Below are 13,335 nucleotides of genomic sequence, written 5' to 3' on the forward strand. Positions count from 1 at the left end.
TGTTAATTTTTTCTATAGGGCTAATAATTTTTGCGTAGCGAGTGATAAAATATGAAAATCTCGCGCGTGGTTTATGAAGGCTAGCTGTAGCACTGTGAATTGGTTAAAACGATAGCTGTAGATGCATCTGAATCATCATGTATGTATTTGAATGGTTCCTCTGTTTCCACAAGTCACAATACGTTTGTGTCCTCCCTAGAGAATTAAACATCATTGACTGTGGACGATAAGGCGATACTGAAAAGAAATATTGCAAAGTTTTAGCGACTCCATTTGACGCAATGTCCTGCAGCTGTACTCCTATTTAAGTTATTTGGCATTTGACAGAGAGTGAGCTGGAGCCGCCCCATCACTCATGCACAAACTGGAACTGTACTGGCATTGTCGACCCCCACTGCGTTGCCAATTTGGCTACACAAAGCATTGTGCCTGGCAGCTCTCAAGCAGTACATTTTTCTTGGCGTGAAAATTTCGACTATGTCCAGGAAAAATACTAACCATCGCTCCGGCCGTAACTGAAATTAAGAGATGTTTTTTACATCGTTATACACGTACGTAAATTTCAGAAATTTTAAGTGATTTTTGTAGGGATACAGACTTTGATCTTCAAACTTCTTACGAGTTATATATTGAGACAATTGCGAAAACACGCAGTTTTCCGGAACTTATAAAAAAGCAAACACAAAGCGAAATGAAACTTTGAAAAGATCCGTTGCTGAGCAAAGTATTTTGGCATTCAACGAAAAAAAAAATAGTTCAACGAGTTCAGTAGTTTTCATGATATGACATGATACATTTAAAACTGTTTCGTGGGGGGAAACAGTATATTCCATTCAGAAAAATTACCATACCTTCGGCCCTAAATAAATCATGGGCAGATTTTTGAAACGCTTAGAGATACTATACAGATCAGTACCATACGGGGATTTCAGATTTTTCGTGATAGCGGTGGAAAATAGAGACTTTAAAGCGATTTTGTAAAAATTTTTTCTTAAAACCGTCAAGAGATGCGGATAAATTAATTTTTAATCAACTGTCGGTTCCGATCTTTTGATCACCTTCGTGTGGTTAAAACAGCCTTCCTACTGTGACATCACATGGAATAAAAACCATTCCGCGTAACTGGCTTTTATTTGACGCCACAGTCATAACGTTGGCAGGAAAGGCTGAAGTAAATAATTGTATGATACCTGAAGATGAACAGACTAGCGAAACTGTTGGTAGATATGGAATTATTTTATCACCAGCTCTTGGTGGTTTTGAAAAATGACCATTTTGAAATATTTACTACCATAGGGTCAGGACTACGTCGCGACTTGTGATCCTGAATGTCAACTGCCTCCTAATTTAAATCGGACTATAAGGATCACATAGAAGCCTAGCAGCTTTCAGAACGCATCTTGACGAAACCTCACACCTTCCGTACTTGAGATGTGTCGGAGCACACTGAAGTGGGGTCTACCTGCACGGGGTCTGTTCGCTGAGGCTCGCCGGCGTACTTACCGGAGACGGTGACCAGAGCTGCGTGCACGCGGACGGCAGACGGAGGAGGAGACTTACCTCAGACGAGGTGAGGTAGCAGAGGCGCGAGTCCGTGCTCTCGATGGAGGCCTGCTGCACGATGCCGTAGCGGCTCTCGCGGTCGCTCATGTAGTCGGAGCGCAGGCTGTCCTGCCGGTCGAAGATGTTCCTGCAACACCACCCCAGCAGGTCACGGCCCGGCTTCCTGGCTTCAGGTGCTCAACAGCTCCCCTTCAGTTTTACTCCCAATTTCTCCTATGTGGAACACACTACAACACGAGGTTCCCCAGCATATCGCTTGGGAGAGGGTGGAGTGGGCAGACCTCTTCCCTCCTACAATGTCTTCACAAACCGAACTCAAATCCTGCCCCCTCCCCCAACACACATGCAACAGTTTAGTACGCCCGGTCCCGCCCGTGATTTTCATCTGTCACTTATCAACTCTTTCCCCTTCATCAGTCATCCACTAACAGTAAAAATTCCAATTTGCGTCGCGGTTCGAAGGCTACGTTAAATACACTACTGGCCATTAAAATTGCGACACCAAGAAGAAATACAGATAGTAAACGGGTATTCATTGGACAAATATATTATACTAGAACTGATATGTGATTACATTTTCACGCAATTTGGGTGCATAGATCCTGAGAAATCAGTACCCAGAACAACGACCTCTGGCCGTAATAACGGCCTTGATACGCCTGGGCATTGAGTCAAACAGACCTTGGATGGCGTGTACAGGTACAGTTGCCCATGCAGCTTCAACACGATACCACAGTTCATCAAGAGTAGTGACTAGCGTATTGTGATGAGCCAGTTGCTCAGCCACCATTGAAGAGACGTTTTCAGTTGGTGAGAGATCTGGAGAATATGCTGGCCAGGGCAGCAGTCGAACATTTTCTGAATCCAGAAGGACCCGTACAGGACCTGCAACATGCGGTCGTGCATTATCCTGCTGAAATGTAGGGTTTCGCAGGGATCGAATGAAGGGTAAAGCCACGGGTCGTAACACATCCGAAATGTAACGTCCACTGTTCAGAGTTCCGTCAATGCGAACAACAGGTGACCGAGACGTGTAACCAACGGCACCCCATACCATCACGCCGGATGATACGCCAGTATGGCGATGACGAATACACGCTTCCAATGTGCGTCCACCGTGATGTCGCCAAACACGGATGCGACCATCATGATGCTGTAAACAGAACCTGGATTCATCCGAAAAGATGACGTATTGCCATTCGTGCACCCATGTTCGTCGCAGGCGCTCCTGTCTGTGATGCAGCGTCAAGGGTAACCGCAGCCGTGGTCTCCGAGCTGATAGTCCATGCTGCTGCAAACTTCGTCGAACTGTTCATGCAGATGGTTGTTGTCTTGCAAACGTCCCCATCTGTTGACTCAGTGATCGAGACGTGCCTGCACGATCCGTTACAGCCATGCGGACAAGATGCCTGTCATCTCGACTGCTAGTGATACGAGGCTGTTGGGATCCAGCACGGCGTTCCGTATTACCCTCCTAAACCCACCGATTCCATATTCTGCTAACAGTCATTGGATCTCGACCAACGCGAGCAGCAATCTCGCGATACGATAAACCTCAATCGCGACAGGCTACAATCCGACCTTTATCAAAGTCGGAAACGTGATGGTACGAATTTCTCCTCCTTACACGAGGCATCACAACAACGTTTCACCAGGCAACGCCGGTCAACTGCTGTTTGTGTATGAGAAATCGGTTTTAAACTTTCCTCATGTCAGCACGTTGTAGGTGTCGCCACCGGCGCCAACCTTGTGTGAATGCTCTGAAACGCTAATCATTTGCGTATTACAGCATCTACTTCCTGTCGGTTAAATTACTAGGCTGTAGCACGTCATCTTCGTGGTGTAGCAATTTTAATGGCCAGTAGTGTAGTAATCCCACTTATAACTATCTGAATAAGACAGTTCTAAGATCGGAGGAAAGCCCCGGCATACCACCACCAACAGTGCCATGTCTAGCAAAAAACCGCTGTGTTCAAACCAGCCTTCGTGTTGACGAAAGCTTTACTTTTACCAAAACTGGACATACTTTTTAATAAGGAGTGATCCGCGAACATTATTTCTCTAAAATACGCTTATTTCCTATCTGTCGGTCGCTGCCTTATCTTATCCTGAATACTGATTTCAGGCAATGTCACACATTTTTAGCTCATTGGTACTTACACAACCACCCGTGTTACAGAAGTACAAGTTTCAGTGTCATGTACACTAGGTATATATGAATGATTATAAGCGCGACGGTACATGAAACTACTAACCAGGAGACAAAATAGCTACTGTACGACTGAAAATAGTTGTATTTACTTCTTCCACTTTTAATAAAACTGAAAAATGTAATGGACATCGAATAGTAGAAAATATAATATACAAGAAACTATCAGTCACGATTGCGGTAATGAAACCAACTTTTACCTAGGTTTCAGCCCAAATAATTGAGCTTTCTTCAGAAGATATACCTGAATCTGTAATGTGTCTAACAGGGCATAGTCTAGAAATAAAACTAAAACAGCCTGAATTTCTAGACCCTGCTCTCTTAGACAAATTATAGATTCAGGTATATCTTCTGAAGAAGGCTCAATTATTTGGGCTGAAACCTAGGTAAACGTTGGTTTCATTACCGCAGTGGAGTCATAGTTTCTTAGATTATCGCGAATGCTGAATGTGCTGCAATGTTGAATGTACAAAAAAGTAGCAAATATGTCCAAAACCATTTGTTGTGGATTCTCAAAAGTATTTCGTCATTCACCGCGAAACTACTACGAATGCTCACCCATTCTCGTTTCCACGCTCAGATCCTGGTTATGCACTTGGGGGAATATTGATACCTATACACTGCATTACTCAAATAGTTTCTTCTCATTGGATATGGTGGGAGGGAGGTGTGTGGGAGTGGCCATTCTCTCTTGTTGTTGTTGGTAGAAGGATGCAAGGATGTGCTCACTACGTCTCGATGACTACGTGAGTGTCGCACCAGATCTCATAGCGACAAATGTCGCTTTGTAGTGGAATATGGTTATTATTTTGGCCGCCATGAAAACCAACACTTGCACATGGCTTCCGCGATATTTTGGAACCTATGTCCTATGGAAAAGGAAACTGAGGCTCTGTTAGATGACCATCAGTTTGCTCTACGGGAAGGTAAAGGCTGAAATTGGTAATGGAAGCAAGACGTAAGAAAATCAGGTTACATTCATAGGCTTAGTTGACCCAGAAAAAAGTGTTCAACAAGGTAAAACGCTGCAAGACGTTCTAAATTCTGAGAAAGATAGAAGTAAGCTGTAGGGAAGCATAGATAATCACTTATATTTTTGTCTGGGAACTCCTCCAAAGCTCTGGAACGATTTCAACCAAATTTGGCACAGAAACAGTAGGCTTCAGGAGTATCAGCTCTGTGGCGTTCATATAATTTCCCAGCTCCAATAGGAGGAGACACATGGGCAAATACATGTTTATTTCCCAGTCCCTGCATGACAGGCGTGTTGTGTGAGAATAGTATGGGCCTGTTGTATAGACTTCCTTTGCAATGCGGCCTATATGTCAGGGGCAATTTTCAAGCCTCTGGTGCATCCTGTCCCGCATGACAGGAATGTTTTGGGAGTAATATTGGCCTGCTTCTTAGAACTGAATGGCAGGGGCTACACGTGCCAATGAGCGTAGCTGGGGACAGGATGTGACGGATGGAGAAGGGGATGGACAAAGGGAGATGGAGGAGGAAACAGACGCATAGGAGAGGAGGGCTAGGCGCATACGGAAGGTGGAAGGTATAGAGGGGTAATAGGTAGAAATGGAAGCGGGCAGGTGTAGGTGGAAAGAGAGTATGTTCAGAAGGAGGAAGGGAAGGGGGAGATATGGTCAGATATAGAACTGGACAATGATAATTGGCGGAGGTGATGAAGAGGCAGAGGGAGTGGAGAGGAGGAGAGAGAGACAGATAGAGGTGGTATATTAGGCTTCCATCTCTATTCTTCAATGTATACATCGAAGAAACAATGACGGAAATAAAAGAAATGTTCAGTTCTAGGTTTAAAATTCTGGGTGAAATATCAATTATAAGATTCGCTGAAGACATTGCTATAGCCAGTGAAAGCAAGAAAGCGTTATTTATTTATTTACTGCAAAATTATAGACCTTTTATCTGTTGTTTTAAAACATGTCGTATACATTACAATTTTTGTTTGTCATCTTTTTTGTAGTTTTTTGTTTTGTTTTTATTTACATAATTTTACAAAGAACAATATCCTTCTAAAGTAACAGTAATTTAACGTTGAAATATAAATAAAATTTTGTTGTTTTAAGAAGAAGATAGAATAGAGGAGACAGCCCTTAGTGCCACCACCGATTCTGACTGGCGGTGAATATCTCGGAATGGTTTCTTCAAGCTTTTGATCACCAGTCACAACAAAAAAGTTTGTTTAGGACTAGAGAAATAGAAAAATAATACTACTAATCCTATGCATTAACATTGCGTGGTTATCAGTGTACATCTTTTGGTGCTTCCTTGGCTTCGCAAGCACCTTACGGTTATTTGCTATTACATGTCGTCTTTCCCCCTCCTGTTGCTCTTCAGTGTCACTATTTTCGCTGTTACTGTGAGTGTCGCTATCCGCCCTCTCGAGATTGGTGTTACGTTACATACAGGCATGTCTGTTACTTCGTGCCCGTAGGTATTCTTCACGCGCTGTTTTTGAAACACCGTTTGTCAATGCATTTTGTTATGGTCATTGCTCTTCGTCTCTTTTTGCTGTATGGATACGTATGTCTGTTTCTGTGTAGTCTAAGCGCAGCGTACGTCTGTTGTTTAGTATTGCCGGCAGAAGAAGACAGTGCGTTCTGGGGAAACTTCTTCCCTGCATCTGCACGAAGGTGTCCGTGTTCGACTCAAGCGGTTTAAGTGCGTGGAATACGGTCCGTGTCCGGTTGAGAAATGTACCATATCGCGGCTGCGTTCGATATGTTTCATTCTGAACCGAACCTTATGCCACGAAGGAAGTCGTGAAGTCTTCGCCCCTTATCACTTACATCCCACTCACCTTGCCATGTATCCAAACGCCAACTTTTAATGTGGCGTGTCGTCTGTATCGGTACATTAGTTAGTGTGTGTACTTTACCCTGTCTCCCCATCTTTAGCCAGTACTTTGCAGCTCTGTATTTGATGGTGATATCTACGCAGCAAACATTGAAGGACATAATGAATGAAACGAACCGTCTGCTGAGCACAGAATATACACTGAGGGTGAGGCGGAGGGGAATGTAATTAGGTGTATCAGAAATAAGATTACCGATAATCTTAACATCAAAACTGGAGGCAGTGAAGAAGACAAACTTAAGGAACTGTGCTGCCATGGAAGCAATATAACCCATGGCAGAAGAAGCAAGGAGGAAATAAAAAGCTGATTAGTGCAGGCAGAGTGGAAACTGGTGATCTATGTAAGTCTGCTAGTTCCCAACATTAGTCTTAACCTTGGAGCATAGCATTGTATGGTACTGAATCATGGACTGTCGAACAATCAGAAAAAGAGAGCCGAAGCGTTTCAGACGTTATGCTTCAAACGTAAGTTGAAAATTGAGATAAAGAATGGAGAAATTCTGTAAAGAATGGAAGAAGAAAAGGACATATGGAAATCACCGAAAATAAGAAGGGACAGGATGATGGGACATGGTACTAGAGGGAACTGTAGAGGGTAAAAATTTTAGGGGGACACTGAGATTGGACCACATCCAATAAATAATTCAAAATTTAGGGAGCATGCGCTACTGTGAGATGAAGGACTTCAAAATGGTTCAAATGGCTCTGAGCACTATGGAACTTAACGTCTGAGGTCATCAGTCCCCTAGAACTTAGAACTACTTAAACCTAACTAACCTAAGGACATCACACACATCCATGCCCGAGGCAAGATTCGAACCTGCGACCGTAGAGAAGGACTTCGTGAGAGGCTGTATGTAAACAGTAAAATTCTGAGGACTTTGGAAAAGGCCACATGCACAATCAACACGGACACAAGAGAATGGGAAGTGGCTCCATTACGTTCTTCCAGAATTCGAAATAATTCAAAATTAACTCGGTGAGAAGTACAGGAAACCATTCAGGGAAATCCCCACATTGCACTTTACTTTTAGTTTCAGGAATTATAGTTTCAAAATTACTTTTGGTATTTTTGGTTTGTGGTTTTAAGAAGATTTTCAACGAAAAAATGAAAAAATAATACACTTAAAAGAGTGGGTGAGTGTGATCTGAAGATACGAATCCTGTCCTTAAACGATCGTGGTCGTTCATCTCGTATTTCACCTTCGGCAGTGCTTTGCTAATGTGAGTAATTCCATCCTGCATCGTGTTCTGAAGTTCAACTTTCAATTACAGGTCCTTGTATAACTGTCTGGGTAAGTCAGTTCAAAGGTCAGAAATAAGATAGGGCATTCCACCCCACGTAGGTCGAGGTCACAGTGGTACGGAAAGCAACTTTCGGGTTCGAACGAGCTACCTCAGAATCAAGGGCGATTGTGTCAGCGTGCATTGGTTGCAAACCCCGGAACAGAAATACACTTTCCGTTTGCGAAATGTGACTGTACTCTTAAGTGTTTCTGTTAAGTGTAGATGCCTGGAGTTTGTAGCTTCTGCCTTACGTCGTTAATGTCTTCTAAGAAGTTTTAGGAGCCAAAAAAGTCTTCCAACTGCTGCTGCTGTTTCCGAAAAATCGTGGCCTATCTGTAGTAAGCAGGCACTAGAGCTAGGAAGAGAAAAGTCAGTAGACGAGCCCATGGGACGAAAGGGAACCCCAATATCGCAATTCTTTTAGGAACCGAAAAAGTGTTCCAGCAGCTGCTGCTGCTGTTTTCGAAAAATCATGGCGTAAATGCAGTAAACACGCACTACAGCTAGGAAGAGAACAGCAGGCAGACGTGCCGATGGGAGGAGAGAGAACCCCAATAGCTAAATAGTCGTGTGGTCCTGTAATAGGACATTAGAAGGTGCTGGGCATAAGACCGTCCAATAAGAGTCAGCGGTCCTCGGTGTAAAGATAGATGAAGCAACCTGATCTCTCCACATGCCGTCTTCAGGCAGTAAAGATAGTCTGTCTTAAGCATTTCCAGTGCCACCCAGTTGGGCACGGGTGTTGGGTGACATCCATCTGATCACCCGCAGGCAGGTGCAGTTGCCTACCAGGCAGCTCTGTTGCACGCATACTGCACATGTGTGAACCACTTGGCCATGGCAGTAGAGTCGTGTACGCTGCTGGTGCATCAAATGTTCGCCCACACCAGCTCGTGCTGCTAAAATGCACCCGTCTGTCCATGAGTGGGCCATCAGGTTGAAGGGAACCTATATGATGTTGAAAGTAGAGAGAAACCAGCGAAATTAGATATAATCAAATAACAGCAGTGAACCATGACAGCTCGTACTGATAGTGGTCCTCCACTATTAGCTCTGGTTGTTTACCCAGCAATGTCATCAGCGGGACTCGTGTCATGGGCTGGAAGTCATTCTGATTTGGCTTTCAGACTTCAGAGGATGGGCAAAGTAATACCTGCTACAAGGCCCGCGGGCCTGGGCGCTGCAGATTTGCAACAGGAAGCAGTCGTGTTGTCAGGACTCTATTCTGTAAAAATATGTGATAGTCTGAGGGCACTGATAAGTGGCAGGCTGAATGGATGATGATGATGTTTGGTCTGTGGGTCCCTCAACGACGCAGTTATCAGCGCCCATGCAAACTCCCAATATTTTTACTGTACAGGCTCGCCATTTTCCCGAATGATGATGAAATGATGAGGACAACACAAACACCCAGTCCCTGGGTGGAGAAAAAGCCCAACCAGCTGGGAGTCGAACCCAGGACCCTGTGATCCAGAGGTAGCAACGCCAACCTCTAGACCACTAGCTGTAGACAGAGGATGGGTGGATTGGGTAACTTGCTGCTGCAGACACCATTGCATGCGTCGGTTGGCATCCCCAGGGTCACGTTTCTGGTCATTTGCTTCCGTTTCTGCAATCTGCAAATTATGCCTCTTGACACTCACCCGGACCAGCCTTATTTGCATTATCAAGCTTCGTCAGTTGCTGCAACGACTATCTCTGATACTGTTATAGGTGTCTGTCTTGCTCATAGTTACAGCAGACACCATTGAATGTGGATTAATTGAAGACTATTCTGTGTTTTGGAGCTTTAAAAACAGACTAACTATACCTTCTGTTTTCGTACAGTAGAAAACTGTTATTTAATTCTGTTGGATGTTTTGGAGCTTAACGAGCTGATTAACTTTATCTTGTGTTCTTTAAACTGCTCAACATTGTAATGCCATGATTTTTTCTGGGTATTTCCTGTGGATTAATCCATCTATTGATCATATTAGTTAAAATAAGGCAGTTTTATTAATGTTTCGTGACTTTTTTTAAATCTTTAAGTACATTATCGGTTTAAGACTTCATGAAAGTGTTCGCCCTGTTTATGTTGTGTAAAACTGTTATGCTAGGTTTTAATCAACTGTTTTTTTGATGTTATACTATGGCCAGTTACTGTGGGAACTTAGAGAGTCGGGAAGAGTGTACTTCCAGTTTTGGTGACTGAGGCAGTCTCTTGGCTCTGTGGATTACCCTTCTTGTTAAAAAAGTATTTTGGTGTGTCTTCATACGTTGTCTATTTTTGGTAAGGCTTCGACAACGTTTAGTGTTTCTTTTTTGATTAATGTAGTGTTGGCCTCATCAGATAAAATTCTGGTTTCTTTTTGGAAATGACCTTTTATTTTTGTATGCTTCTGTACCCAGCTCTTCAATCCTACCTTTCAAGCAGACTATGTGCACATTCCTCAGACTATTGCGAAGAAAAAATTAGTGTGGTGATTTTGTCGAAAAATTGTATTTTGCGACATGCGCCTCTTCCCGCTGCCCAGCTAGCCACGCTTGCACGGATTTACTGCTCGAGAGTCTCTCTGGCACGTTTGGCAGAGTGTGGCCAACACCAGTGCCACAGTGAAATTTCCTGCATTGGCGCAACAAAGCAGGACAGTCTGCAGCAAGATGAGGAACTGACAACAGTATTAGCAGGTCAACACTGGGACTCTTGTGAAATTGGGTTGAAATCTTACCACATATTGCTGGGGATCAGGCTTTGCTGCAACAGCCATGTTTGACTGATGGGCAGGCTGGGCCTGGAGGTGTTGGGAGTCAAGAGAAGGGAGTCTACTGTATAGAGAAGTACCGGAAATCGGCGCCGTGGCCACCACGGAACTGGATGACAGACCTATTGTGTGTTACCAGGGGCTGGGGATTGGTGCGACAGCCAGTGTTGTCTGTCGGTGTGTTGACTCTGGATGTACTGGTCAGTGGGACGGAATACACGCAACGCAAACGCTTGAGCGACTGCCAGAGGCCACTGTGTGTAACACCTGAGAAGTGTTGGTCGGTGGTGGGCCTTGTGCGGGGCAGTGACGACATTTGTTTGGGTATGGTGAGGCACAACCAAGTAGTCACTGCAGCTTGCCGTTTGGGGAGAGCTGCAGTTCGTTGGCGGCTAGCAACCAAGATGGAAAGATGAACAGTCTGGAACTTGGAACGCCGTGGGGCCAGGCAGCGTGTAGAGGCACAACAGTCGGTGCAGGGTGTGGTCAAGCTTTGTATGGAGATCACCTACTTGAAGAATGTGCAGTGCGTAGAGAAGAAAGTTGTAACCACAGCTAGAAATAAAGAATAGTGGAGATTAGTTATTGCTGTACCGTACAGAGCATTAAGGTTGTGCTTTTATCACCCACATCGATGGGGGTTGGGGGAGGGGGCAGCTGACAGATTCTCAGGGAAGTTACTGTGTCGTGGGTACTGAACACAATGGAGACAGTCAGAGGCTGTTTTCTGTGTTACGTTTTGTGTTTACACTAAGGGCATTTTTCCACGGTTGTACATAGCCTTAAGATTTGTGTATGCAGCTGTCCATTACCGGTGTATTAGGCAGACTTGTGTAGTCGTCTTTTAAGAAGTATTAAGCTGGTGCAGTTTGTTGATAGCAGATGTAGGTCTTATTGTACTTTTTATTCATTTAGTATTCAGTGTGATTCTGGTTGTCTGATTATGAAGACGCTACACTATCATACTGTGAATATTATGAACTCTCTCTGTTCTTGATTGGTACCAACTTGTATGTCACTAGGGAAGCATAAGATCAGAATTTGAATATACTGTATTTCCTTAGGATAAGTTTTTTATTATTTTCTGCGCTGCGGTCAGTTTTAAGAAAGAATTATTTTGGATCAGAATTCTGTTTATTTGGTATAAATGCTAGGCATTTCTATACATGTCATTTGTGCATTGTGTGATAGACACTTTCTTAATAAATGCTAATTGCAAAATAGGCCCATGCTTGAACAATACCCAGCCCAAATTCCACTCCCTCCAAACCCTGCACTATAACTGGTGGCAGACTGTGGTTGTGCGTTGTGCTGGTGTGTTACCTGCAGCCTTAGCATTAGCTTGTTGAGAAACTGTGTCTTGCTTTCGTTTGTGGCGTTCCAGATATAACTGCTAGTGATTTGGCAACCGCAATATGTGTATGGAAGGAGGAGCTGACTCTTGAAATATTTTTCAAGGGTGGGGTGCTGCCAGCCCTGAGCCGAGGTATCCCATCAACTTCTAGCCACTGCAGTTGACAGTTGGGGAGCAGATGGATGAAACTGACAACAATGAGTTGGACCTCATAGAGACAGAAGTGATACTTTAGTTTTTTGAACGTGAGACTCTTTCACTTGTGCTGCTGGGTAGATTACAAGTTAGGGCTACGCTTATGTAAATAGGGTTATTGGTTTGTTGTTTTTGGTGAAGGAACTAGAAGTTAGGAAGGCATTAAATCATTTACATGATAGGGCAAGTCTCGGTAGACGTTGTTATTCATGAATTATTGTCTGTATCATCCCTGCACGATAGCAAGATGGATTTGTGTGTCGTTCCTGTGGAGGCGGTTAACAAAACTATGCAGGTGGAAGAACTGGAACCAGAAGGTAGAACACGGGAAATTTTTTTGGATCGGTTTCCCACTTCACCAGTGCAAGTTGTGCAGCGAGTAGTGAGGGCTTTGTTGGCAGACTATTGTGGGATATATTCTTCTGCACTTATGATGGGATGTTTGTTACTCTAGACAATGTCTTATTTCTTTTTTATGTTCCTCTGTATGGGCATAGCGGAAGCTGTTTGACAAGTTGCTGCACTTGATGATGACAAAGGTGGGCTACACAAAAGTTTCCAACTCAGATCAGTGTTCTCTGTACCTTGATTTTATTAGTGCACCAGTGGCAGTCACTGTGACTGATGTTCTCGTGATGCTTGCAACTCATACTGTATTTTGTAATGATTTTCTGAGGGGGTAGTATGAGTCATGAAACTTAATTTTGTGTAACGCTTCTCTTTCCGCTGGTTCAAATGACAATGCTTGCGAGGATTAAGCCCGTCTCACATGGTGTAAGATTTGCTGTAAGCTTACTTGCCAGTTTGAGTGACAGCTTCCTTCCTGGCTCTGTCATCTAATAGCTGGGTGCCCTGCAGGGAGCTGTGCATGTTTTCCGTGATAGCTACAATGCTAGTTTCCTTGTAAGTCCTTGTAAGGTTCCCCAAATGCTACTTGCCCTGTCCAATCATGAATCCAGTTTGACATCAGATGTCACAGCCTGCAGGGCAGGAACGCTCACACAACGCCAGATAACCCTTTGGACAAAACAGAATGCCATGTGCCGCCAGCTACTCTGTAATATTTCTCAAACAAATATAAAGAAACTACTGAGCAAAAAATCTGATTCTTG

General features: G+C 43.9%; 1 protein-coding gene across 1 annotated transcript in view; it reads right to left on the reverse strand.

Moving 5' to 3' along the window:
• Positions 1 to 616: 616 nt before the first annotated feature.
• LOC124545626 overlaps positions 617 to 13,335 on the reverse strand; it is a 258,100-nt gene continuing 245,381 nt past the window's right edge. The window contains exon 11 of the mRNA XM_047124573.1: positions 617 to 1,690. Within this exon, the coding sequence (XP_046980529.1) occupies positions 1,459 to 1,690 (232 nt within the window). The 3' untranslated portion in view covers positions 617 to 1,458. The remainder of the gene's footprint in view (positions 1,691 to 13,335) is intronic.

This window comes from Schistocerca americana, chromosome 8, assembly GCF_021461395.2.
Source record: "Schistocerca americana isolate TAMUIC-IGC-003095 chromosome 8, iqSchAmer2.1, whole genome shotgun sequence".
NCBI classification, from domain to species: Eukaryota; Metazoa; Arthropoda; class Insecta; order Orthoptera; family Acrididae; genus Schistocerca; species Schistocerca americana.